This window comes from Lupinus angustifolius, chromosome LG20, assembly GCF_001865875.1.
Source record: "Lupinus angustifolius cultivar Tanjil chromosome LG20, LupAngTanjil_v1.0, whole genome shotgun sequence".
Classification (NCBI taxonomy): Eukaryota; Viridiplantae; Streptophyta; class Magnoliopsida; order Fabales; family Fabaceae; genus Lupinus; species Lupinus angustifolius.
In genome coordinates this window covers 1,725,525-1,751,358 of record NC_032028.1, presented here as the reverse complement: position 1 = coordinate 1,751,358, position 25,834 = coordinate 1,725,525, and the positions used below count along the sequence as shown (strand labels likewise).

The 25,834-nt window shown below is 32.6% G+C and overlaps 3 protein-coding genes across 7 annotated transcripts; all 3 read left to right on the top strand.

Moving 5' to 3' along the window:
* LOC109336661 (serine/threonine-protein kinase STY46-like) lies at nucleotides 4,134–11,423 on the top strand. 3 transcript variants are annotated; one of them, XM_019573397.1, is made up of 17 exons: nucleotides 4,134–4,434; nucleotides 4,786–4,900; nucleotides 5,922–6,022; nucleotides 6,180–6,299; nucleotides 6,791–6,845; nucleotides 7,082–7,192; nucleotides 7,427–7,477; nucleotides 7,572–7,747; nucleotides 7,862–7,969; nucleotides 8,792–8,865; nucleotides 8,962–9,137; nucleotides 9,278–9,373; nucleotides 10,085–10,165; nucleotides 10,245–10,298; nucleotides 10,470–10,604; nucleotides 11,087–11,156; nucleotides 11,250–11,423. In XM_019573397.1, the coding sequence occupies exons 1-17, from the start codon at nucleotides 4,241–4,243 to the stop codon at nucleotides 11,252–11,254; spliced, it is 1,722 nt and encodes a 573-aa protein (XP_019428942.1). In that variant the 5' UTR covers nucleotides 4,134–4,240; the 3' UTR covers nucleotides 11,255–11,423. The 3 variants fall into 3 exon arrangements, with proteins under 3 accessions (XP_019428942.1, XP_019428943.1, XP_019428941.1); XM_019573398.1 differs by having other exon boundaries at nucleotides 7,578–7,747; nucleotides 11,087–11,423; XM_019573396.1 differs by having other exon boundaries at nucleotides 11,087–11,423.
* Nucleotides 13,210–16,853, top strand: LOC109336057 (mechanosensitive ion channel protein 6-like). Its single transcript, XM_019572409.1, has 5 exons — nucleotides 13,210–15,072; nucleotides 15,225–15,348; nucleotides 15,617–15,910; nucleotides 16,003–16,205; nucleotides 16,305–16,853. The coding sequence occupies exons 1-5, from the start codon at nucleotides 13,313–13,315 to the stop codon at nucleotides 16,588–16,590; spliced, it is 2,667 nt and encodes an 888-aa protein (XP_019427954.1). The 5' UTR covers nucleotides 13,210–13,312; the 3' UTR covers nucleotides 16,591–16,853.
* LOC109336058 (DDB1- and CUL4-associated factor 8) lies at nucleotides 17,456–21,548 on the top strand. 3 transcript variants are annotated; one of them, XM_019572410.1, is made up of 5 exons: nucleotides 17,456–17,719; nucleotides 18,022–18,273; nucleotides 18,850–18,993; nucleotides 19,070–19,822; nucleotides 20,877–21,339. In XM_019572410.1, exons 1-5 carry the CDS (start codon nucleotides 17,606–17,608, stop codon nucleotides 21,144–21,146), a joined length of 1,533 nt encoding a protein of 510 aa, XP_019427955.1. In that variant the 5' UTR covers nucleotides 17,456–17,605; the 3' UTR covers nucleotides 21,147–21,339. The 3 variants fall into 3 exon arrangements, with proteins under 3 accessions (XP_019427955.1, XP_019427956.1, XP_019427957.1); XM_019572411.1 differs by having other exon boundaries at nucleotides 17,457–17,719; nucleotides 20,880–21,339; XM_019572412.1 differs by having other exon boundaries at nucleotides 17,467–17,719; nucleotides 21,167–21,548.

The following is a 25,834-nucleotide window of genomic DNA, read 5'->3' as shown; positions in this document are numbered from 1 at the left end:
ATATAGATAATTAGATATATAAGGATATTATTATTGAGTGTAAAATGTATATACTAACAGTGTAAAGATTTATACACATATATTTTATTATCCATCGTTTATTTGGATTACATTTTCTAAAAAGTGAAAAATAATAAAAAATCAATAATAATGATATAATGACAGTGTATAAAACTCATACACTGTTAGTGCATACATACGGAAATAAATAAATAAGAATGAACCATACTTGATATTCATAACAATTGGGGGGACTAAGGGAAAGGTAAAAGTGGTGCCAACTTTTTATTCTAATTCTATTTAAGGAAAACAATAATTTGGGGGTTGGTTTAATTGATTGATGCATGTATTTTCTTTAAGGATTTAAAATATGATTTTTTTTTTCTTTAAAAGTGGTATATTTAAATATATTTTTCTCTTTAAAGGTTGTCTATTTAGTATTGGGTGAGGATAAGGGTTGTTTTTCAATCACCTTTAATTAATAAAAAAAACAAAATGTTTCACCTAGGAATTCTAACACAATTGTTAAGTTTGTAATCAAGTTTAATAAGTATATATCATAAATTTAATCTAAATTGTGTGCGAAAATATTTTGTTGATAGATGAAAATATCATATTTATATCTCAAAATATTAGTTTTGAGACAACTTTGAAAATAAAAAAATCATTAGAGGACATACTTTAATGAATAATAATTGCCATTTTAATGTATTATTCCTTATATTAAGATTCCAAAATTAAAATGGGTTTGATACATGTATATTGTTGGTGTAATGTCTTTTTTATATTTTTAATATATAATATATTATTTATGTGTATTATTTTATGAATGTAACAATGATAATTAATATATAAATTAGGTTATTATTATCCTAAAATCAAATCAAATCTATTTATATATTTCAGATTTAATTTTAGGATATAGCAACCTAATCAATGTAAATTTACATGAATTTGCTTTGTTATTATCTTATTATATTTGCCGGACAAAAAACCTTTACCCGTATAAAAATATGGATATAAATTATGATTTGTTGATTTGTTCTATGTGATTCGGGAATATGTATATAAATAAAAATTGAGAGAAATAAAAGTATACAATATATTCAAAAGTAAGCAGAAACTTTTTTGAACTCATGTGGTCGTTTTGCATCAAAATCAAATCAGAAGTGGAATGGTGAGCAAATTATGAAGATGAATTAATGCATGATCTTAATCGATAATTTAGGATAGTAATGATGATAGAAGAGGATAAATAATTATGTTAGGTTTTAGGGAGACCTACCAAATCTCATGAAATGGCCTAGAGATCATATATGACCCCATTGTTTCAGTTTCCCTATAGCAAGTACATACTTTCTGATAAGAGATAGGATGAGAGTACTCGTCATAATCATCAATCCTTCGATTAATAAGTAGATTTAAATCAGTAGATATTCATTGAATTGATGGTTATGATGAAAAGTAAATTTTAATAATTACTTTTATAATAAATGGATCGTCACTCTTTTATTAGAGAAGATAATGTATCAAGAGTAATAAAAGAAATAGCATTTGTGATATTTTTTATCTTTTAAATGCAAATGAAATGACATTTTTGCTATAAAAGCAATAACTCTTATCCGTACTCAAGAGAAAAATACTTCTCCAACTACAATATATGTACACCTCAAAAAATAAAAACACAAAAAATTATAATAGTTGGGAAAATTCATGGTTACAAACACAAGTTACACATTTAAAAATTAAAAAACAACAACAATTTGTTTGGTGAAGAGAAAGAGAAACAGAACTATAACTTGCATTCATTATTCTAATTTAGTTTTATGCGGAAGGTTGCATTTTACTATTTATCTAATATATGATGGTAAAATGAAAAGAAAAAAATCAACACTTCTAAACATTTAATGTTTGATGGTACGTGGATATAAAATTTTATGCAAAACATAACTCTTTCCTATATAAATATATATCAATGGATGAATTATATTGAAAATGAATTATACTTACACCCTGAATTTGAGTGAAATTATATAAATTTACTTAGACTTTTGTAAAACTTATACAAATTACTCATAATTATATATATATACATTACACCAATTATCTGTAAGAGAGAAAAGTGTAATTTCGTAAACAAAAATAGTGACGAGTGTAATTAAGTCAAACAAAATATGGTATATTTTGGAGACAAGTCCAAATAGTATCCAACTTGATGTATATTCATTATGTTTTATTCATTACACACTGCATCAATAAGTCTAAGAAGATGTTTAAATTACTCTTATACTATATTGTAACTTACCAAAATAATGAATAAATCAATTGTTATACTATTTAGATTTGTCTTTACAATATACCATATTTTGTTTGATTTAATTACACATGTCACCATTTTTATTTAAGAAATTACACATATCTATCTTACACGGTTAGTTAGTGTAATGCATATAGTAATTAGGAGTGATTTGTGTAGATTTTAAAAGGGTATAAATAATTTGTATAATTTCACTAACATTCATGAAATGTCAGTATAATTTACTCTTAAGTCTAATATTTAAACTCCTATGGTTAAAAAAACATTATTAGGAGTAATTGTTATTTGAACAAGGTGCAGACTAAACAAAAATAACAAACCTTATTTTATGCAATGACATCATCTTAATATCTTAATGTAAGTTTAATAGACATATTTTTTGCTATAACCAAATATATCTTTATATAATGGTAAGAAATTGATCATTTTTATAGTATTATTTTTCCAACAAATATTATTCTTTGGAATCAAACTTTTGATCTATTTAGTAATTTATGTACATTTTATATCACTAGACTAATATCTTATTATTTATTGGAATGTATACCCAATACAACACTAGGATGAATGACAAATTAAAAAATATAAAAAATATAAGAAAAATAAAATAAAATGTTAGGTTAGAGATTTGTATTGTATATCAAGAATAATCATGAAATCAACCTCTTCGGAATATGTAATTTAATTTGGTAGGTTAAAGCAATGATGTCAAAACCGAATCGTACCAGCCGGTGCAATCAATGAGTCGGTCTCATAACCGGTACGGTATAGATGTTGAACCGGTCAAGTATTAAAATCGGTCAAAACCGGTGAACCGACCAGTATTTCATTAACCGGTCGGTTTATACATATATTTTTTTTTGAAAAAAACTTAAAAAACTCATTACAAGGTGACCTATCTTTCCTACCCTTCTTCAACACTTCAAGACACATGTTTCCAAGGCATACTTAGATTACATATTTCGGTTCCTAATATTCATGTGTAATCTCAGTGACATTTGTGTAATCTTGGGTTTCTATACGAAGATAAGATTTGGTGCAAAAATATAATATCGATATGAGACAATTTGACTCATTGGTGTTAAATGTTAAAACTCCAAATTTATTTATCTCGTAGAGTGAGTTATGAACTTGTGTCATTTATTTATATTTTGCGGTTGTTAAGTAATACTTTTGGATTGATATATGTTTTGTAATTTAGATTTTGAATTTGTTAAAAACTTAAAATTGTTTGTTTTTGTGAATTTTGAGTATATTATAAATATGGATTATAAATTTGAGTATCTACCTATTTGAATTTTTATTGTTATAGGTTTATATATATATATAAATATAAGTAGGTATGTCCGGTTTAGCCGGCATGCAATTTAATTACTGAACCACTGTACAACTATACCAGTATCCTGACCGATTTAATAACCGGTACGGTTTTAACAACACTGAGTTAAAGATAACAAAAGTGTTAAATTAGGGTTATTTGTTTTTTATAAATGTTTTCTATTTTCATTATATATATTTTTATTTTCATTTTCTGAAAAACATGTTTATTATCATTATTTTATGGGATATCTTTATATTCAAACAACTAATTTTATAGAATATTTTTTGAAATATAAAAGGAAAGAAATAATGTAAACATGCTTTTACCCTACTTTTTCTGATTTAATTGAAAATAAAAATAGTGAAAATAAACAACCATTAATTAATTAATTAATAATTATTGAAAGAAGATACATTATTTAAAAAGAATAGAATTAGAATAAAAAATGTTGACATAATCCATAAAGATATGTACAAAGTATAAAGGCAAGGTTAGCTAGCTCCACATATTGTGGCCGTTACATTTCATTCATAATTCACGTGAAAATCACACGCATCGCATTTCGTTGTTTTTCTCTTCTATTTCTATAGTTAGTGCTGACGATGCAGGATAACAACGAGAGCAGCGGCACCGGGTTTCATCACCATGCCACGGCGGCGCAATCCCGCCAACACCGCCACAAGCTACAAGTTTACAATGAGGTTCTCCGCCGTCTCAAGGATTCCGGCAACGACGAAGCTATGCAACCTGGCTTCGATGATCAGCTTTGGGCTCACTTCAACCGTCTACCTACACGGTATTTTCCGTTTAATTTCTCTCTTCTTTACTCGCTCCAATTTATTGTTATATGTTTATATATTCTCATTTTCTTCACTGTTTTTAGGATTATGTTTATCTAAGATTTTTTTGTAGTAGATTTATTTAATTTCAAGTTTGAAGGGTTGAATATAAGTAGTGGAATTGTCAGTTTATGTTAACTTTTGTTGAATCCATGTGTGCGGAAGCTATTGGATTTTAATCCGTTGTTTTGATTGATTTTGTATAATTCTGTTTGATGTAGTTGATTTGGTCCGTGATTTTTATGGTTTTTGAAAAATGTTTGGGGTTTTGGAGAGAGGGTTGAGGAGGTGATGCAACTGTAATGTAGGTATGCGCTGGATGTGAATGTGGAAAGGGCTGCAGATGTTCTTATGCACAAAAGATTACTGCATTTGGCTCATGATCCTGCTAACAGGCCTGCAATTGAAGTTCGATTAGTCCAGGTCTGCTAGCTAACTAAACCTTGTGAAAAGTGTGTTTGGAGTACCTGTGGAAAATGATTATTTCAATAACTGTTCTTAATAGATTAGTTTTATGTTTGGATATGCATTTGTTCCAGTTGTGTAAAAAATCTGTTTTATTACAAGAAAGTGTTAAGTTATTTGTTAACAATATTTGTTATGCAGGGGTTAAACGGTACAGATGTGACAGGTTTCATAATAGCCCAAAAGCATTTTCAAATAAGTCTGAACTTCTAGTTTCTCTGAGTATTCCTGGATTAACTTATGTCTTTCCTAAGATTAGGAAAGGAATACTCGTGTAGATATATCTACCTGTGTTTTGCTTTATATGTGATCTGAAGTTAACTCGGTTACTTTGGGTATTAGGCATACTGGCTAAATTTCAAATGTCAGGACCTTCAATTTATTTGTGAAATACCTGTTTGTACCTGAAATTGCAACTGTTTCGAATTTAAACTCAAGAAACTAATGATGAAAAAAATCCAGAGTTGTATTAATGGGTGATGGTTTGACTATACAAGAAAGAAGTTTGGCCATGGCTTGATTTTGTTCCTATGAGCACTATTTACAATAACTTATGTATGATGGTGGAGTACTCAAACCTGCATGGTTTAAATTTCATCACATAATTTATTGAAGAAATTGAATATTTTTTTAATTTCAAAATGGCTTGAATTAGTATTGTGAATGGTTAGTATGAACTACACAACCATACTGGCACAGACAAATGTGTACAGGTCTCTTCAGTACATGTGGCATCACTATGTCCGGGAATATTGGCTATCTGAAAATTAATCCTCATCTGTTTAGTTTAATTGGCGTAGACTTGTTTCATGTTAAGTTATCATGATAAAACTTCCATGCCTTTGTATTTGTTAAGATTATGTTGTTCTTCCTGTATTCCATTTCTTCTTAGTTTCAATTTTCACATGTTGAGTGGTACACCTTACATATTAACCACACTCTATGTGAATAACACTTGGGGATTGGAATCTTGGTGTAGGTTCACCCAATATCGGATGGAAACTCAACTGACTCTGTCGTATCAGATGTTCCTGGGAAAGAATCTGGTCAAAGCTCTTCAAAGTTCTCAAACAGACTGGGGTATTTTTTTCCTCACTTGCTTTGTTGATCTCTAAACTTCTAATTATCATAAAGCTCCAGTCATGGCTCTGTATAATGAACTATTGACTATTTTTTAATTAAGGCTTGATGCCTGTAATCAGCAATTCTGTATTTATTTAAATTTTTTATTTGTCAGTTTACATCCACCTCCTGCTTTTGGTTCTTCTCCTAATCTTGAAGCACTAGCACTTGAAGCAAATAATTCTGAAGATATAGAGGAGGAACAATCTGTGAATACTAGTGCACAATATTCACGGTAAAATTTCTGCTGCAAGATATTTAAGGCCTAGGGTTGTAAACTTTGTTTGATCCATGAACTAGAGTCTAGATTACTTATGCTTTGCTTTTTATATGGGGGTGGATCTGAACATAAGCTTTCATGATCAGTTTTCAGCTATATAACATAGCTTCCATGATCAGTTTACATTACTTATACTCATAGCTTCCATGATCAGTTTTCAGCTATATAACATAAGCTGACATTCTTGAGGTTGAGGTGCTGGCAATTATTACTTGTATGGCAGTCTTGTCATAACATTACATGTTTCATGTGGTCAATAGCCACAAAAAATACAAACTTAGGAAATTATCTACCGACAATTTGCCCTATGTATACTTGAATGATGTGGCAAGCCTTTATAAGATGACTTATGACTATGAAGTTTCTAGTCAAGTGTTTTAATTAAATTTTGATGTTTTATTTATTTATTTAATTAATGAGCATCTATGTCATTGAAAATGATGTAGGCCCATGCATGAAATTACCTTCTCAACAGATGACAAGCCAAAGCTTCTTAGTCAGGTATATGACAGCTTTTCTAATGAAAATATTGTGTGTTGGCAGAAATTAAGAGCATGTTACTCTCCGTAAATTCAATATTTAACATGTAATTGATGGTCGAGACTTGAGAGAGCATTTGACTCATCTGGAACATGCATATAATCACCCTAGAATAAACTAAGCTAAACTTAGTCAGAACAGACTTTGAACTCTGCATGATAAATGAGAGTATCTCACAAGCCTTGTTGCTTCTGCAGTTAACTGCTTTGCTTGCTGAAATTGGACTGAACATCCAAGAGGCGCATGCTTTCTCCACAACCGACGGTTACTCATTAGATGTATTTGTTGTTGAAGGATGGCCCTATGAGGTATGTTGGTAATCATTTGATTTTAATTGGTTGGGATGAATACATGGTATTGCAACCATTTCTGAGTTCACAAGCACCAGCTTATCAACCATACTGGTCAAAGCTGATTCTTCCATATTATGGGATGCTTTATTATATGACTATTTGCTACCCCTTTTATTCTCTTCATTGATGTTTAAGATTGTCAAAGGGTTAGTTGATAGGGGACTACATGACAACTTGGTATTAAAACAGGAAACAGAGAAGCTTAAAGCAACTTTGGGAAGAGAAGTATTAGTGATTGAGGTAAATCAGTCATCTTACTGTTTTTATAGATGACAGCAAGAGTCAATTTCACTAATATTCTATAATTAAAATCTTCTTTAACCACTGCTTTCAGCGGCAGGCATGGTCGGGTCAGCAATCAGAATCTTCTGTTGAGAAGCCTGATCAAGCAGAGGTGAAATGTGAACCTGATCAGTTGACAATACCTAATGATGGGATGGATGTTTGGGAAATAGATCCTAAACATTTGAAATATGGAACTCAAATTGCGTCTGGGTCATATGGTGAACTGTGAGTACATAGTTATCCAGAAATATGCATTTCCTTGTGTTAGTTTAGTAGATTTTGCACTATGTAGAGTTATTGTTTCAATTTCCAACTAACGGATGCTGCTAATTATATCAGATTTAAAGGTATATATTGCAGCCAAGAAGTAGCCATTAAAGTTCTCAAGGCTGAGCATATAAATTCAGATCTGCAGACAGAGTTCGCGCAAGAAGTGTATATCATGAGGTTTGCTATATTAAATTTGAAAACTTTATCTATCTGATGTCTATCTATCTGTTTGTTGGGATAGAGTTTTAGCATGTCAGAACTCAATTACGAAATTTAAGTTGTCTTAGTAGAGCACTTGTTTTTTTTCCTTCTGTTGACCATTTCAAAAAGTCTGCTCATTAAGATGGTATAAATCTCAACCAGCAGGACTGAGGCCAATGAGCAAACAGAACATAATTTGTTTGTAGCAGGTGTAAAATGTAAATTAAGTACTTGTACTTGCCGTTATTCTTTTGTACGTTTTTGTAATGATTATGTTATGTTCTGTGCTTCCTGCATGCGATTTTTCCCCATTAGAAATTGTGATTCAGTGTCTCCCCCTTCAGATGTGAAGTTGAGTTTCATAGCTGCTCTAACCAACTTTGTGAACCAAATACCTAATTTCTTTAAAATTTACTACTTTAGTGTCAACTTCCTTACTGAATCTCTGCCTTCGATTTTGATTTTTTGGTGAGATTCAGACCTAAATCTTCACAGGATTTAATTCATTTTCCATTTTCTCCTCATAACATCTTGTGAAAAACAAGAGATCAAGTGAATATAAAAGGGGGATTTTATACAAATAGAGAATATTAGAGTTTCTAGAAATTATTTATTATTCTTTATTGTGAACTTGATGCATACAAGCACTTCACAAAAAATTATCCCACTGCAGTTGGCTTATTCCTAATTTTTTTGGTCTTTGGGGACATAAATGTGCAATTTGCAAAGGTTATAATTTTTGTATTTTCAAGAAAAATTATGCATATACCATATTAAGCTCCCTGCTGGAACTTGCAGAAAGGTTCGACACAAGAACGTCGTACAATTCATAGGAGCATGTACAAAGCCCCCACGCTTGTGCATTGTTACAGGTGACATCCATGGAATTACATAATGGACAGATGTGATAGTAAACATCTAGCAATTGTCAGTCCCATTGTAATAGTTGTTTCCTTACCATTTTTCAGAATTTATGTCTGGTGGAAGTGTGTATGACTATCTACATAAGCAGAAGGGTTGCTTTAAATTTCCTACACTGCTCAAAGTTGCAATTGATATTTCTAAAGGAATGAACTACTTGCACCAACATGACATAATCCATAGAGACTTGAAGGGTGCCAATCTTTTGATGGACGAAAATGGTGTATGACGTCTTCTTTAGCTTAGTTTCAGTCTATGATGATATCAAATGCTTCCTCTCTCTATAGTAGACCGTGTTTGTAGCTAAATATAATTAATAACATTGGCATACAGAAGTAAATGTTTTCATGTGTTACATTGCAGGTTGTAAAGGTTGCTGATTTTGGGGTAGCTAGAGTGAAATCTCAATCCGGAGTTATGACAGCAGAAACTGGAACATATCGATGGATGTCTCCTGAGGTATACAATCTTCTAAAATTACTATCATCAGACTATCCAAATAGTTTAGATGATCTTATTGGGCTTTTCAATACCTAGTTTACTTGTCAATTGTCATGTCCCCATATGGGTTTGTACTTTGTTTGTAGGATTGGTTATTTACACCTAAATAATTCCTGTGCTTACCTTAATTTGATTATTTTTTTAGTGAATCCTTTCGTTCTGTCCATTTATAACAAATGAAACTATTGGCTTTATTCTTGAGTCACCTTTGGCATGTGTCTCAGTCGTGTGGTCATATTAACGTATGTATTGCATTTAGGTTATTTCAGTGTTAAGGAAACACTGGTCTCACACTTTGGGTTATCATTTCCCCTTCTGATCCAATTGTTCACCAAATTTATTAACATCTCATGAGTTCAAATTATATTGACGCATTTAGTGTGAGAAAAAGATTTGATGAAACATCTGTGAAATTTAAATAAAGGGTATAATGGTAGTCTCAAATCTTTTAGATATGTATGGATCTGTTATGTGATGAATGAAAATGTAAATGGCTGTTTTTCTTACTGGAAGATGTGAGGATTTTATTAATCTAATTATGTTAGTATAGTTCAATTAAATGTTCTTCCTATTATCATTTTTTTCTGTTTAAATATTTGGGTTGGCAAAGATAGGCTAGGGATATCTCATTTTGTTGTCTTTTCTTACCGCGATCCCTCTGCATTGAAGGTTATAGAACACAAGCCGTATGATCACAAGGCTGATGTATTTAGTTTTGGAGTTGTTTTATGGGAATTGCTAACTGGAAAGGTATTTATTGTTTACACTATCTTGTGACTATTACAACATAGTTTTTCCTATAACGTAACATATTGTGTTTTCTTGCCAGATTCCATACGAATACCTGACCCCTCTACAGGCTGCTATAGGAGTGGTTCAAAAGGTAATTTTTTTTTTACTTTAGTTGGTAGAATAAACTGCTAGTCTGCTAGATATGTCGTTGCCTCTGAAAACATTGAGGAAAGTGGTATACATGATTGATGGAATAAACCTCTGTTTGTACAGATTGTGATTATTTCATTTATTTGTTACTAAACCTTTGCATGAATTGCAGGGTCTACGACCAACCATCCCTAAGAACACCCATCCAAAGTTTGTTGAGCTTCTTGATAGGTCTTGGCAGCAAGATCCAGCACTGAGACCCGATTTCCCCGAGATTATCGAGATCCTGCAGCAGTTAGCCAAGGAGGTATGGTAACCTTAATCTATGTATCATATATGTCTCACTTTTCCTTACTCTCAACACTAAAGCTGCATTGTATTCATTTTATATAATAACTATTTACTTGTTAAAACCTTCATTTGAAAATCACTTAAATCTAAATGCCAGCAAAATAGTGCCATTACATTACCATGTCAGTCCTCTAGGTAATGTTTGTTATCGGTCGTGATCATGAGCAAATGCCTGAGAATGTAAAAACTTCACACCTAAAAATGTTAGAATCTTTCTTCTATCTTTACAAGTGAGACGCCTGGCGAATGTTTTTATATTCCCATTTGTTTGGGCATGTTTTCTAATCTTTTCACCAATGATGGACATATTGTCAAGTGGTCTACCCAGGAATATAAAAAAACATGTAGAATATCAAATGCTATCATAGGATAATATGACATGAAATTTGATCATGAGTTCATGACATGAATAACAGTTTATTTACATGTATGACACAGGTCGGAGATGAAGGAGAGGAGCGGCGCAGGGATAAACCAGGAGGAGGATTTCTGTCTGTCCTGAGACGAGGTCATCACTAAGAAGTTAAAGCTGAATTGATGATGTCCATAACTTAACTATTTACCAAGTATGATATATAACTTATTGCTTGTGCAAATGCAAATTAATTTTCAATCCTAGAAAAGTTGGTTTCCCCTGCTCAAAATGATATGCTTTAACCTAATAATTCCCTTGATTTCATAGCCATTATTTGTTAGAGAACATTACTAATATTTTGATTAGAATATTGTTATTGAAACTTGCTACTGAAATTGGTAGTAATATTTAGTAGTAGTATACATGTCCAAAAATTGTGTATCTTGAATTAATTGATGGGTCACCGTCCACACAGTCCAAGCCATGGATAGAATAGGATACTAGTCATGACTTATGAGAGACTAAAATATTTGAAATTAGAATAAAGGCATTAAGAAATGGATGGTAGTTAGAGTTAGGAAAGTGAAACATCAAAGCGAGACACATACTCATTTGTGATTTGTCTCTACTTGAGTCAACTTCAGACGGAACCTTTTTTTAATCTATTCCCATCATCCAACCAAATACTTATACTCCTAACAAAAATTGAAAACTATATTGGAGAATATCTCTTTAATGTTGCAGTTACTATCGCAAATAATAATCAATGCATTTAATTGTTTACATAGAGTAATTAGCCTCATTTAATTTGTGACAATGCTGGTGCTAATTTATTATTCCTGAATTCTAATTGTATTATGCAATTTTTATTCTTCTAATTTATTATTTACTTTGATTTGAGACAATGTTTTATGTAATTCTTCTTATCTTTGTGGGATGGGTGAAGTATATTTTTCGGCCTTTAACAAAGAGACAAATATAATTATATTAGTGTTAATTAAGGTATATCTCACTCTATGACTAAATAATTATTTTCGTGTGCTTAATATTTACTTTTATAAATTCAATCATAATACTTTACCTTCAGGGAACGTTAGAACCTCACATTACTTGATAACTCTTTCTTATAAGCACTATAAAGAACGAACCATTTCTAACAATAAGGAAATTTAGATGTCAATTTTTTTATTGAATAATACTTTTTGAAACTTTAATCTCAATGAACACTTCAAAGGTGCGTACGGGCACTCTTAATCAGACTTAATTTTAATTTAAATCTGATACACAATTCAAAGGTTAGCAGAATTCGAACTTAAATATAATATAATTCTTTTTTACGCAAAATCTTTTTAATATTAACTATCATTATAACTATATAATTTAACATAAAATAGTGTGTATATGTATATAATTTGTACGTTGAACAAATTACATATATGTATGATGCAGACATCATAAAATGAATTACATATTAAATGATATATAAATTATGAGAAAAAGATATATAATTTTTTTACATTTTAGTATATAATTTATCATTCATTTTTAATCATTATTGATTTTTAAATAAAAATAATATAAATGAATGAATTATAATGTACTATCTTACTGCGTATAAATCTTTACATTATAAATGCTTAGTTACATTCATAAATTATTTGCATATGAAAATAAAAAAATACCGTTAAAAATATAGAATTATATCACTAAAAAATGTTGAAACCAAATACACCATGCATGCCAAACAAATCTTGAAATGACACATATAAAACAAGTAATAGATCTCATAAAACCCAATGATGTGCCACTTGAGTGAAACCCAAAGATATGATTTATTATGGGGAACAAATCTTTTATCTTAAGATACATATCCTTTATTTACTCTTTTATTTTTATCAATTAAAAAATATAAAGTTAATATATATTTAATATTTATTTTATTTTTCTAACAAATAAGAAATAATGAGTAAATTGAGGGGTAGAAACCCTATTAAGTTTTAGAAACGAAATATGAAAGTTACTAAATTGAGTTTGTTGTCTAGTAACAAAATCACTACTCCATTTCCCAGCTATGCATTTGTTTTTTCTGAAACTTAATTTCTCTTCCTTAAAGTGATTATGAGTTATTCATCGAAAAAAAAAGTGATTATGAGCTTGTAGCTGTACTCTTTAACGTGTTGTTGTCACGGACATTGTTTTATTCAAAGTTGCAGAGAGCAAAAACACTTCTCAGATTTTTTATAATCAAAAGTTGATTACTGTATCTTTATATTCTCTTCTTGTTCTCTTTATACCAAAGTTGATGAAAAATGCATTCTGTAACAAAATCATTGAAATCTTATAACAAACATTCTAGAAAGTTCTCTCTTACCAGAAACACTGATTCCTCTTCCTCCGATCACGAGAACCTTCCTATTCTCCTCCACCAGGACAATAACCACTCTAACCCTTCCTCCGCCGTGTGCGACAATGCACAACATGAGAGCTTCGATTTCCGCCGTAAAGTTCAGCCGCCGTTGCCGGAGGAGGATCCGCCGTCGAGGCTGATTGGGAAGTTTCTGCATAAGCAGAGAGCTTCTGGTGACTTTTCGTTGGATATGGATTTGGAAATGGAGGAGCTTCAGGAGCATTATGCCGGCGACGGGAAAATGACGCCGGTTGAGGAGTCGCCGACGATGAACCACTACCGTATCTCTAGGGATGTAAAGGTTTCGTTCGAGGAACCTGCTCCGGTCGTGGTTGAGGTTGCAAACGATGACGTCGTTGGAAGTAAAAACAGTAAGGATTCGCCGTCGATCGGAGAGTTTCAACGACCGCCGCAACCTGATCGCCGTGGTGGAGCCCCGTATCACTCCGGTGACGGTGAGGTTTTGAGGTGCACCTCGAATGGTTCATTGGAAAGGAACCTTTCTATGCAGAGAAAGAGTTCTTTGTTAAAGGCAAAAACCCGGTCCAGATTGCTAGACCCGCCAGAAGAACCGGATAAGAGATCGGGCCGGGTTCCGAGATCGAGTCAGATGTTCTCCGGGTATATGGGAAAGAAGGGTGGTGATGATGAAGAGGATGATCCTTTCTTGGAAGATGATTTTCCAGATGAGTATAAAAAAACACATTTCAGCTTTTGGATTTTCCTTGAATGGTTGAGTTTGATTTTAATCATTGGTTTATTGATAACCACGCTAAGTGTTCCTCTTTTGAGTAACAAGAAACTGTGGCAGCTTAAGCTATGGAAATGGGAGGTGATGGTTTTGGTTTTGATATGTGGAAGGTTGGTCTCTGATTGGATGATTAGAATAGCTGTGTTTTTTATTGAAAGGAATTTCCTTTTGAGGAAGAGAGTGTTATACTTTGTGTATGGTGTGAAGAAGCCAGTTCAGAATTGTGTTTGGTTGGGTCTTGTTTTGATTGCATGGCATTTTTTGTTTGATAAGAGAGTTCAGAGGGAGACTACAAGTTCTTTTCTTGAATATGTGACTAGGATTTTGGTGTGCTTATTAGTGGGTACTTTGGTATGGTTGGTGAAAACACTTGCAGTTAAGGTTCTTGCATCTTCTTTCCATGTTAGCACATACTTCGATAGGATTCAAGAATCACTGTTTAATCAGTTTGTGATCGAAACGCTTTCGGGGCCGCCTTTGGTTGAACTTCAAAAGGCTGAAGAAGAGGAACAGAAGCTTGCTGAGGAGGTTCAAAAGCTGCAGAATGGTGGGGCTACCATACCCCCTGATCTTAGGGCAGCAACTGCTTTCTCTACCATAAAGAGTGGAAAGCTGAGAAGTGGAGTGCTTCAGAAAAGCCCTATGACATCACGCCCACTTTCAAAGAAATTAGATGATGGAAAGGGAGGAATAACTATTGATCATCTCCATAAGCTGAATCCGAATAATGTTTCTGCATGGAATATGAAAAGGTTGATTAATATGGTTCGGCATGGGGCTCTTACGACATTGGATGAGCAGATACTTGGTTCAGCTAATGAGGATGAGAATGCCACACAGATTAGGAGTGAAAATGAGGCCAAAGCAGCAGCAAAGAAAATATTTCAGAATGTTGCTAGGCACGGGTGCAGGTTATGATCCTTTAATCCGTTACCAATTATGCCACACAGATTGTCCTGTTTTATTTCCTCTTGATTTAACATGCATTATGTTTAACTGAATGATAAGTTTGCCTTTGTTTATTAATCCTTTCTCTCTGTCATCTTATTGACTTATTTTGCAGGTATATACGCGTGGATGACTTGATGCATTTTATGCGAGAAGATGAAGCTGAAAAGACGTTAAGTATGTTTGAAGGAGCATCTGATAGTGGGAAAATTAGCAAATCAGCCTTGAAGAACTGGGTGGTAAGAATTAACTAACATATGATGCTTGATTTGGAGAACTGAGTGGGTATATTCACTGCAGTGCTTAAACAATTTAATTATTCACACATGCCCTTTTTAGTTCGGTTGTTTTTATCTTCTGCTTATTTTTAATGCATACATGTTCTCACATACTCTGAATGAATTTCCCTTAGAGATCAGGGTCAATGTTTCGTTGGTGCTTGGTTTCAGTTGTTTGCGTGTTAACTTCTGTAGTATTTATGGCAGTATCATGCATTTTATTATCCAGGTCAATGCTTTCAGAGAGAGGAGAGCACTTGCTTTGACATTAAATGACACTAAGACGGCAGTGAATAAACTTCACCGGATGCTCAACTTTTTAGTTATACTGATTATAGTGATTATTTGGCTCCTGATATTGCAAATCGCCACCACCAAACTTTTTCTCTTTGTGAGCTCACAAGTTGTCTTGGTTGCATTTATATTTGGAAATACCTGCAAGACCATATTTGAATCAATTATTTTCCTTTTTGTCTTGCACCCATTTGACGTGGGAGATAGATGTGAAATTGATGGGGTCCAGGTAATTTCTATCTCTTCTAAGTTTATATACTGCCTTATCATATAAGTTAAGTGGGGCCTAATATTTTCCCCCATTTTTGGTAACTATTCCAGATGGTTGTAGAAGAGATGAACATTTTAACAACCATATTTCTGAGATATGATAATCAAAAGATTCTAATCCCTAACAGTGTCCTTGCTACTAAGGCCATAAGTAACTTCTACCGTAGTCCTGACATGGGAGATGCTATTGAATTCTGCATACATATATCTACCCCAATTGAAAGTATTTCAGCTGTGAAACACAGAATACAAAGGTATGTGCTGAAAAAGTGTCCCATGTTTTTGTTGTTTGCAAGTTGGTGTTCTGATGTATATATATCTGATTGGCTGAAACTCTAATCACTACAATGCAGTTACATCGATAACAAGAAGGAGCACTGGTATGCTTCACCTCTCATAGTATTCAAGGATTGTGAACAATTAAACATGATAAGATTGGCGATTTGGCCAACTCATAAAATGAATTTCCAAGACATGGGAGAAAGATTTGCGAGGAGATCCCTTTTGATTGAAGAGATGATCAAGATCTTCCAGGAGCTTGATTTGCAGTACCGTCTCCTACCACACGATATTAGCATTAGAAGCATGCCTACCACCTCTGACCGGCTTCCACCTAGTTGGGCAACAATAAAAAATTGAGTAGAAGAAGGAACTCCATGTAACTAACATCCTCATGTTGTATCTGCTAGAAAGTGTTAGTTTTTAGCAGGTTATCTTTATGTTAAGAGAGTTTTTTTGTTGTTGTTGTTTTGTTATTAGTTCTGCTACTAAGGTTAGACTCTAGCTGCTAAAGCCAGCCCCTTGTAACATTCCCTTCTCATGCAGTTTTATTGAGATGATTAGTATTGTTTGTGTGTTACTCTTTTCTGCAACCATATTGAAACTCAAATTTCAACTGTTTCTACCTTATCCCCACATAAAAGGGAGTTACATTGATCTCTAAAATTGTGTATTTTTCTTCATCTGATTTAGAGATAGAGGAGAGTATCTAGGAGGGTGATGAGTAAGTATCAAGTGCCACAAAATAACACATAAAAAAAATAAAATATAATGACAATTTTATCATTTTATTTATCATGAAATTACATTTTTGTCACTGAAAATATGAAAAAAAACAATCAATTATCTCTCCATTAATGAAGGAGATCCTTATTCAAGGGAGATGGACCCCACTTATTATCACATGTTTAGATATATGTATATAAATAAAATTTAGAAAAATAAAAGAGATAAAATTATAGATATGTATTAGACTACTATTATTTTCAAGTAACAAATTTTCAAATTTATAGGCATGCCAATCTCAATGAAGTGCTAAGCTAGTAAGATATGAAAAAATTGATTGAAACGAAGATTAACATAAGGAGCAGTGTTCTATATATATATATACCCTAAAAACTAACACTTAAAAACTCAATTTTGATGTGTGTTTCAGTGCCACGTTGATCAAAAAACGGACCCCATCACTTTCACCCTTTCTATTATCTTCTCTTCTTTCACACACCGCTGTTCCTTCTTCTTCTTCTTCTTCTTCTTCTTCTTCTGTACCCCAAAACCCATCGATCAACCCTTGTTGCAGGTTCCTTGATGCATCACATTTATTAACAATCATCATCCTTTTTCATTACCCAATTTGATTTTGTTTATCATTCATATGATGAAGAAACGCCCAATAACAAGCGTCGATGTTGCTGTTGTTGATATCTGGAATCGAGAACTTGGTCAACTTTCATCTAGAAATTTCGCTCATCGTCTTTCTGCCTCTCAGGTTTTTTGATCCTTTTCCTTTTATTCATATCATATGTACCATTAATTTGTAACATTTAATTTCATAACGTGTGCCTTTTTTCCCATTCTATTGTTTAGGGTTTTTTATTCAACTTTTAGGGCAAATTGGATTTTGTATCCTCTTACAAAATTATTTCTTAAACAATTAATAAATTAGGCTTCTCTTGATCTCAAAGCAGTTTTATGTTGACATGGATCTGAATTTGCCTTTCTAGAAATATGAAGCTATAATCTGGAACAATACATCAATGATTTTCTCTAATTAATTTTTGTAATTTTTAGGATCTTGTCCTTCGACTTGATATACTCAGGAAGCTTGAAAAACACAGAGGTTGTGTAAATACTGTGAGCTTCAGTGAAGATGGTGAAATTTTGGTCACCGGTTCTGATGATAGGAAAGTTATTCTCTGGGATTGGGAAAAAGGGCATACTAAGCTCTCTTTCCATTCTGGTCACACCAACAATGTTTTTCAAGCTAAGATCATGCCACACTCTGATGATCGAAGCATCGTTACCTGTGCTGCTGAGGGTCAGGTATATATATATTTATACCCTTTGTTATATCCTTCACTTTGTCGTACACAATTACACATCATATAACTATTTTATCGGTAAATGTTAGTACCTGCTGTGCCTTCCTTACGTCTCTAAATCGTCATTGGGTTGGCTTTGTTGTTTGAACATTATGTGTTAATAGTATCGAGTTAAATTCTAGGGTTTTGTTAACAGCTGAGTTGAGGATAAGGAACCAAAAGTACGATGAGTTTTATTGTGAAATGATGTATTTAATGCATTAAAGATTTATATATTTAGCTTTCCAATAAAACTCAACCTCTTCGGTCCCTTATCCTCATTCCTTTAACACAATACTTAATTCCAATTACATATGAGCCCTTGATTATCTCAAATACTTAATTATAATTTATGCATACATTCCAGCTTCAATATGCACATGATGTTATGTAGTTTTGTGGTGGGATGTTTACCAAACTTGTTCATCTACGTCCATCTGGAGGCAAATAATGTTGCCATACTATTTTATGAATGTATGAATCTTCATAGGCCATTCACTAAAAGCAGGTGTTTTTTGTTGCCTACTCCAAATTTTAGGTGAGACAAGCTCAAATTCTCGAAAATGGAGGTGTGGAAACTAAGTTATTGGGAAAGCATGAAGGGCGAGCTCATAAGTTGGCTATTGAGCCTGGCAGCCCTCATATATTTTATACTTGTGGTGAAGATGGATTAGTGCAGCATGTGAGTGATTGATTTTTGCCACTTCTAATTTTTTATGGCTTAGCCTTTATTCATCTCTCACTTAGCTTTATTGCAGTTTGATCTGAGAACTGGGGCTGCTACAAGGCTTTTCACATGCCAACCAATTAAGGATAGATGGGATTTCAGACCAGTCATCCATCTTAATGCAATTACAATTGATCCAAGGAACCCAAATCTCTTTGCAGTTGCTGGTGATGATGAGTATGCTCGACTTTATGATATTCGTAAGTATAAGTGGGATGGATCAAATGAATTCGGTCAACCAACTGACTTCTTCTGCCCTCCACACTTGATTGGTGATGACCGAGTTGGAATAACAGGGTTGGCATTTTCTGAACAAAGAGAGCTGCTTCTATCATACAATGATGAGTTTATTTACCTTTTTACACAAGATATGGGTTTGGGACCTAACCCTCATCCTGGATCCCCTGTATCCATGAACAGTGATGCGAGCGAAATAGGGGTTAGCCATGGCTCTGAAGCATCTCCATCAAACATGGACAGTGATGACAAAACCATTCCACAAGTTTTTAAGGGACATAGAAACTGTGAGACAGTGAAGGGGGTTAACTTTTTTGGGCCAAAATGTGAGTATGTGGTGAGTGGATCAGACTGTGGCCGAATTTTTATATGGAGAAAAAAAGATGGACAGCTTATTCGGGTTATGGAAGCAGATAAGCATGTAGTGAACTGCATTGAGTCTCATCCCCATACAATAGTTCTTGCAAGCAGTGGAATTGAGCCTGACATAAAGATATGGACTCCAAAGGCACTCCAGAAAGCTATTTTGCCAAAAAATATTGAGCAGGTATGAACTCTGTCTTCTTGAGCTTAATATTATAAGTCAGAAACATAAGATGATGTTATTGTACTTGGCATTGTGGATGATGACTTTTATGTGTAGGAGACTCTAGATTTTGTTTATTAACTCTTATATAATCATTTATTTAAACATAACCAAAATAAATAATGTGAAGTTGTTCAAAACTTTTTTTTTGGTTTACAAGTTCAAAGCTTCATTAGCCCTCTTTCCTCTGTCTTCCCTGGGTTGACCCTCAATCTCAACCCATCCACGAACCTAAAAACCTGATGTTACCCATTCCATAAATTGGATAACCCTTATCTACCTGTTATTATTTACTTGATACCTATGAGTTCTTTGTGAATCTTCCTTTGCCCAAAGTTGATTTAATTATGTAAAGGCGGACAGGCTTGTGCTTTACAATGTTTATTCAATATTTACTTCATTGCTTGCAAAAGTGGCATTTAATAATTTTGTATGAGAAGAGAAATATGTTTTAACAGTGATATAGATAATCACAAAGAGTGATTTCTTGAAAGGTATGGTGGTAGTGAGCTGAGATGGTTGAAATGGTTGAAATTTGACCTATGAGAGAATGTCTCTTATGTGATTATACTTTCCTAATTAGTTGTGGTTGGAGAAGGGGAGCCTGATCATAATGATTGGAGTTTTTTCCATGTGACATGGAGGTTGCATGTTCAGGTCATGGAACCAGCCTCTTGCAAATGCAAAGTAAGGCTGCGTAGTGCACACTATAGACCCACATAGTGCGCCCCACCATCCTTAGACACTGCATAAGGCAGTTTTTACAGCAACAAGTTGCCATTTTGGTTTTGTGGTTGGAGCTCATGATTTTGGTGTAAAATAATGTAGCAAAAGATATACTTTAACATTATCATTCAAATCCTTACCTTTATGGGTGGATTAGGAGTAGAACCATTTTTGACAGATTGTGAAGATTGGTAATGTTAATTGATAAATCATAAAAGGATGGTATTTATGTTCCATGAACTGTTTGAGCAGCAGAGGAACTAATTTCTCTGCTGTTACTTATTTGAAGAAGGTTCTCATGTTTGATCAAATTCGTTGGTATGATGATGATGATGATGACGATGGCGATTATGATGATGATTTGTTTGAAAATGAATATGATATGTTTGGTGATGATGATGATAACGATGATACTGATGATGATGACGACGACGAAACTGATGATTGTGATGACGAAACTGACGATGATGACAACAAGGGCGGTGATGATGATGATAACACTGATGACAATGGAAACAATGATAATTTTGGTGGTGGTTGTAATGATGCAAATTGTTGATAATTTTGTTTGTCCAACAGAAACCCAGGGCTCGGGGCTGGATGTACAGCCCAATTGCTACTCCTCAAGATCTGATGTTGCAACTGTTTTCACTTCCAAGAAGAAGGTTTAGGACAGAAAGCAATGGAGAAAACCCCGCTGCAGATAGAGAACTTCTGGAGTTGATATTGACATTCAATGGTAACAGTTCTAATGATGATGATGATGGTGGTGGAGACACAGTCAGTCATGAGGACTTGTTCATCTGAGTTACACAGTCAAAAACTTGTCCCTTCCAAAAGAATGGTAGCAATTGTATATAACAGGTTTAACAGTAACTGTTGAGTGGAATCTAAACATGATTCTGTATACAATTGCCCTTGAAATTTATTTGTGGTAAAAATAATTAATGCTTTTTGTTTATTCTGCACATAGGTTCAATTATATGTGATCTGATGAAGTAAATTGATTATTTGGTAAGTTATTTGTAGAATAGGTGATGGAAATGAGTTTCATACAAAATTATAGCTAGGAATGGACATGGTTTTGTTTCGCATGAAAAAACAATGTTTTGGTTTTCCCAAAACAAACTAGCTCTAGTTCTAAAACAGGTTTCAGAACCAGTTTTAGAGTCAATTTTGGAACTGGACCATTCTCAAAATAATGTTTGAGAATCCATTTTCAAAACCGGTTTCAGAACCTAATTAAGAGGTTTCATTAAAATAATGTTGTCATGCATAAGTATTCATCTATCCACATGGTCTTGACCATTTAACTATATCCGATGCGTTGCACCAGAATGGAATCGTGTTAAAATAAAGCTTAAAACCATTTGGGTCATTGAAGTGTTGAACTGCATCTCAGGCAGTGGAACTAAAATAATTAGTCACAACATTATCCTTTTTGGTACTAATCTCTTTCGAAGTGTGTGACTGTCCTTCCTAACAAATGTCGCTCCAAGAAATTGAATCATTGATCTTTTGGTTATACTTAAAATCTAATTAGGCTTTACATCACTAGGCCAACAAATTATTAGTAGTCGCATCATTATTTGATATTCACAACTTTACAACCATATTATACATAACACCCGAAATCAATAATATTTATTGGTCATAACTTCTCTGCTCTTTGCAGCTAGGGCTGCACAGAAAAAATCTAGAAACTTGAATTCAACCAAGGTTGTTTTTGTCAAACAGGGTGAGCCAATAAATACAATTAATGTCTATTTAGTACCTCCAACCAAGAAAGCCATGTGTATTTACTTTTTATAGGTCGTATTATACCACACCCTTTCTGTAATTTACAAAAATTGCACGGTTAATATAAACATTTATAGACAATTATTATAATATTACTCATTTGAATTAATTTTTAATATTAATTAAACTTTAATGGTGAATGATATAATGATGATATATAAAACTCATATATTATCAATACGACTATTTTTTATGTTATAATAAATGTTTCACTCCATTAATGAAATGTATGTAACTCTATATCATTAAATAAATTTATATTTGTGACGCCCAACCAAAATTTAACACATGGATACAACTTATATACTAATTGTATCTTCCCTCTAATCACAAGGCTTTTATAAATTCATCAAATAAACTCCAATAAGTTACCCAACAATTTTTTTATTGCATCAATATTCATTTTATTTAAAATAATAACTCATTTCTATAATAAAGCCTACTGAACCCATCCATATAAATCTATGTATAGATGCTTGTTAATTGATGAATAAATAGCAGAATTGTTTTTTAATTCTTCAACCAATCAACTCTTACACAATAAATCAATAAATAATTATGCAAAAGTTTTATGCAACTCTGTACCAGTCTAGTAGAGATGCTATTTTGAACAAATAAAGAAAGCCTCTATTACCAAACCGCAACAGCATGATGAAAACATAGGGTATAAGAGAGTTAAATATATAAATATATACATTTTGTATAACCAATGATATCTCTCATAGGAATCCTATAAATAATGAACTAATTAATTTCGAGGTATGTTATTGTCTCTCCTAATAAGTGTCCTTCATGTGAGTTAAACTTTTAATTTTTGGCCTAATATAATATATACGTCAATGAAATCTTACCCCACTAGACCAATTTTATATGTATAGGAAAATTTTGATTAGGCTAAAGTAAACACAGCTCAATTATTAGACAAATTTTATATGTAAAACCATAACCTGTCATGCATTAAACATTTGAGTGTAGCTAAACTGTTGAGGAATCTGATCAAACTCTAACCACCTCCATAATTGACAACTATGATTCACAACTTAAAAACAATTTTCTGTGTCTATCTCAAGTCAGAATCTAACTTGCTTCTTCTTCCTTGTATAGTTGTGCAGATAAGATAACACGCTTAGTTGACCTACTAAATTTCCCTTGCATGCAAAACAGCATAATCTTTTTTATTAATAAAGAGACAAATACATTACGAACAACATAAAAATGTGTTATTTTTATCCTTTAAATATAATTATATGATATTTTTATTCTTTATTGTAAGTGTAAAAACAAGAACACGATCCGGGTTCCGATTGCAAAACATACCATTTTCATTAATGATTATTCAAGTAACAATAAATGTTGTTGCAAACTGCCAATATCTTATAGCCCCATGTGAGAAGTTGGAAAACTTCATTTCAATATTAATGCTTCAGTTGGCATATGATCCTAACTAGTAAACCACTTCCACACCACTTTGTTATTTTTTAACCATTGATTCTGTTCATTAAAATAATAAAGCAAGGAATGCCAGATAATAAGCACTACTTACTATTCATACACCATTTACTCTCTAATAATTCTATATATATATATATATGAAGTATAAAGCTTAAGATGTGTTCAACTTTAATATTCAATAGTAGTAGCTACTATCACATAGTCACATACACATAGTCACATACACATAGAATTGAAAAGTTCTAAATGGGTATAAAGTCACTTTTATCAAGGAAGAGTAAAAGTGAGCATCATATGCTGGAAGCCATGGTTAGAAAAGCAAATGAAAGTGGAAGTTTGAGAGTTATTTCATGCAGAGAAGAAGGGGTAGTGAGGATGAAGATTGTGGTGAAAAAGAGTGAGTTAAAGCAGCTGGTAGAAGTGATGAATAGTGTTAAAGATGAAGCATATAGGGCAAGTTCATCTAAAGTGGAACAAAGATTGAATAATCTGTTATGGAAAAAGCATGAATCTAGAGCCAAAATGGTTAAGGGAAATCACCAAAAGTGTTGGAGTCCTGCCCTACAATGCATACCAGAAGAGCTTAGCTTGTGATTTTGCTACTTGTGTGGTTTAATCTTCTTGTGCTTTTTGCTTAACAAGGAGATAGATACTGATATCATAAATTATGTTCAATATTAGTTTAGATGAGTTATTTTGGAGTTCATTCATTTTATATACTTGAACTTGAGTTATATTCACAACTCAAGCAAAATAAACTTGTTTTGATTTGGCTGATTTTAGAAGGATGTATAAGTGTCATTACATCCTATAATTTTTTTGCCAAATTTTATGTATAATGTATTTATTTGGGAATATATTGTTATTACCTTCCTTTTTCCCACCCTCTTTAATTTTAGAGATACAATTTATAAAACATTATGGAGAGACATTTGATTTGTTAATGAATAAGATGATATATAATTATAAATTAGAAGGAAAATGGGATATGAAGAAAGATAGTGTGAGAATATTATTACTCATTTATTTATGACTAGGATGCTTTTTTTGTGGAAAGAATATTGGTTATAAGTGAACATTTTGTGTATATAAAAGAAATTGAAATTACAAAACTAAAACTAATTCTGATTTTCTAAAATCTCTAATAAAACTTAAACATGTTTGCATAACTAGTTTAGATTATAGAAGAAGCTTTTATTTTAGAAAACCATCATATTCTCACATTTAGCCTTATATATACCAAACACATACTTAATGTTAACTTAAACTAATGGGTTAAAGCTATATTTAAAATATATTTTTCTTCTTAATGGTTAGAAATATATTCAAAAGTTAAATCCATGTAAATATTAAATATTAAGACATCAAGTATGTATTTAATAAGACATGCTAGAGAATTTAAAAGTTAATTAACAAATTTATTTAAAAAATAAACAATTTTGTAGCTCTATTTCCCCATAAAGGATTTTTAGAAAAACCTTGTATTTATAAGTCTTGATTTCGGTGGTCAATGAAAATAACACATTTTGTGAGTCTCTTATATAAGTCATTTTATATCATTTTACATTTATAGCCTTTGATAAGCTAGTTTTATTAAAATCTTTCCTTTTGATAAGTACTTTACTAGTCTTCAATTCCTCCAAGTTTTTTAGCCCTTAACCAAAATTTTCACCCTTTCTTCTAATTATGCCAAACATATCCCAAATATAATGACACATCTACTGTCCCCTACTAATGGCAACAGGGCGGGTCGGGGTCGGGTTTGCAGATACCCAAATCCGAACCCGAAATTCAAAACCCGAACCCGAACCCAAACTCAACGGGGTTGAAAATAAAAATACCATCCCCGAACCCGTCGGGTTTCGGGTAACCCGAACCCGAAAAAAACCCGAAAATGATAAAGTGTTAAGGAAAATATGATATTATTTTCGTGTAATTTTACTCTAACATTTCTATTTTCTCTTGTATTATTTCATTTCTTTTATGTTTGAAGAT

What these genes read in the sequence shown, in the direction of transcription:
- LOC109336661 (XM_019573396.1), top strand. Translation starts at nt 4,241, where the DNA reads ATGCAGGATAACAACGAGAGCAGCGGCACCGGGTTTCATCACCATGCC. An exon ending in TTCAACCGTCTACCTACACG is followed by an intron (nt 4,435 to 4,785) that starts GTATTTTCCGTT and finishes ACTGTAATGTAG; the next exon opens with GTATGCGCTGGATGTGAATG. An exon ending in ACGCTTGTGCATTGTTACAG is followed by an intron (nt 8,866 to 8,961) that starts GTGACATCCATG and finishes ACCATTTTTCAG; the next exon opens with AATTTATGTCTGGTGGAAGT.
- LOC109336057 (XM_019572409.1), top strand. Translation starts at nt 13,313, where the DNA reads ATGCATTCTGTAACAAAATCATTGAAATCTTATAACAAACATTCTAGA. An exon ending in GTTGCTAGGCACGGGTGCAG is followed by an intron (nt 15,073 to 15,224) that starts GTTATGATCCTT and finishes CTTATTTTGCAG; the next exon opens with GTATATACGCGTGGATGACT. An exon ending in GTGAAATTGATGGGGTCCAG is followed by an intron (nt 15,911 to 16,002) that starts GTAATTTCTATC and finishes TAACTATTCCAG; the next exon opens with ATGGTTGTAGAAGAGATGAA.
- LOC109336058 (XM_019572410.1), top strand. Translation starts at nt 17,606, where the DNA reads ATGATGAAGAAACGCCCAATAACAAGCGTCGATGTTGCTGTTGTTGAT. An exon ending in ATCGTCTTTCTGCCTCTCAG is followed by an intron (nt 17,720 to 18,021) that starts GTTTTTTGATCC and finishes TGTAATTTTTAG; the next exon opens with GATCTTGTCCTTCGACTTGA. An exon ending in CCTGTGCTGCTGAGGGTCAG is followed by an intron (nt 18,274 to 18,849) that starts GTATATATATAT and finishes TCCAAATTTTAG; the next exon opens with GTGAGACAAGCTCAAATTCT.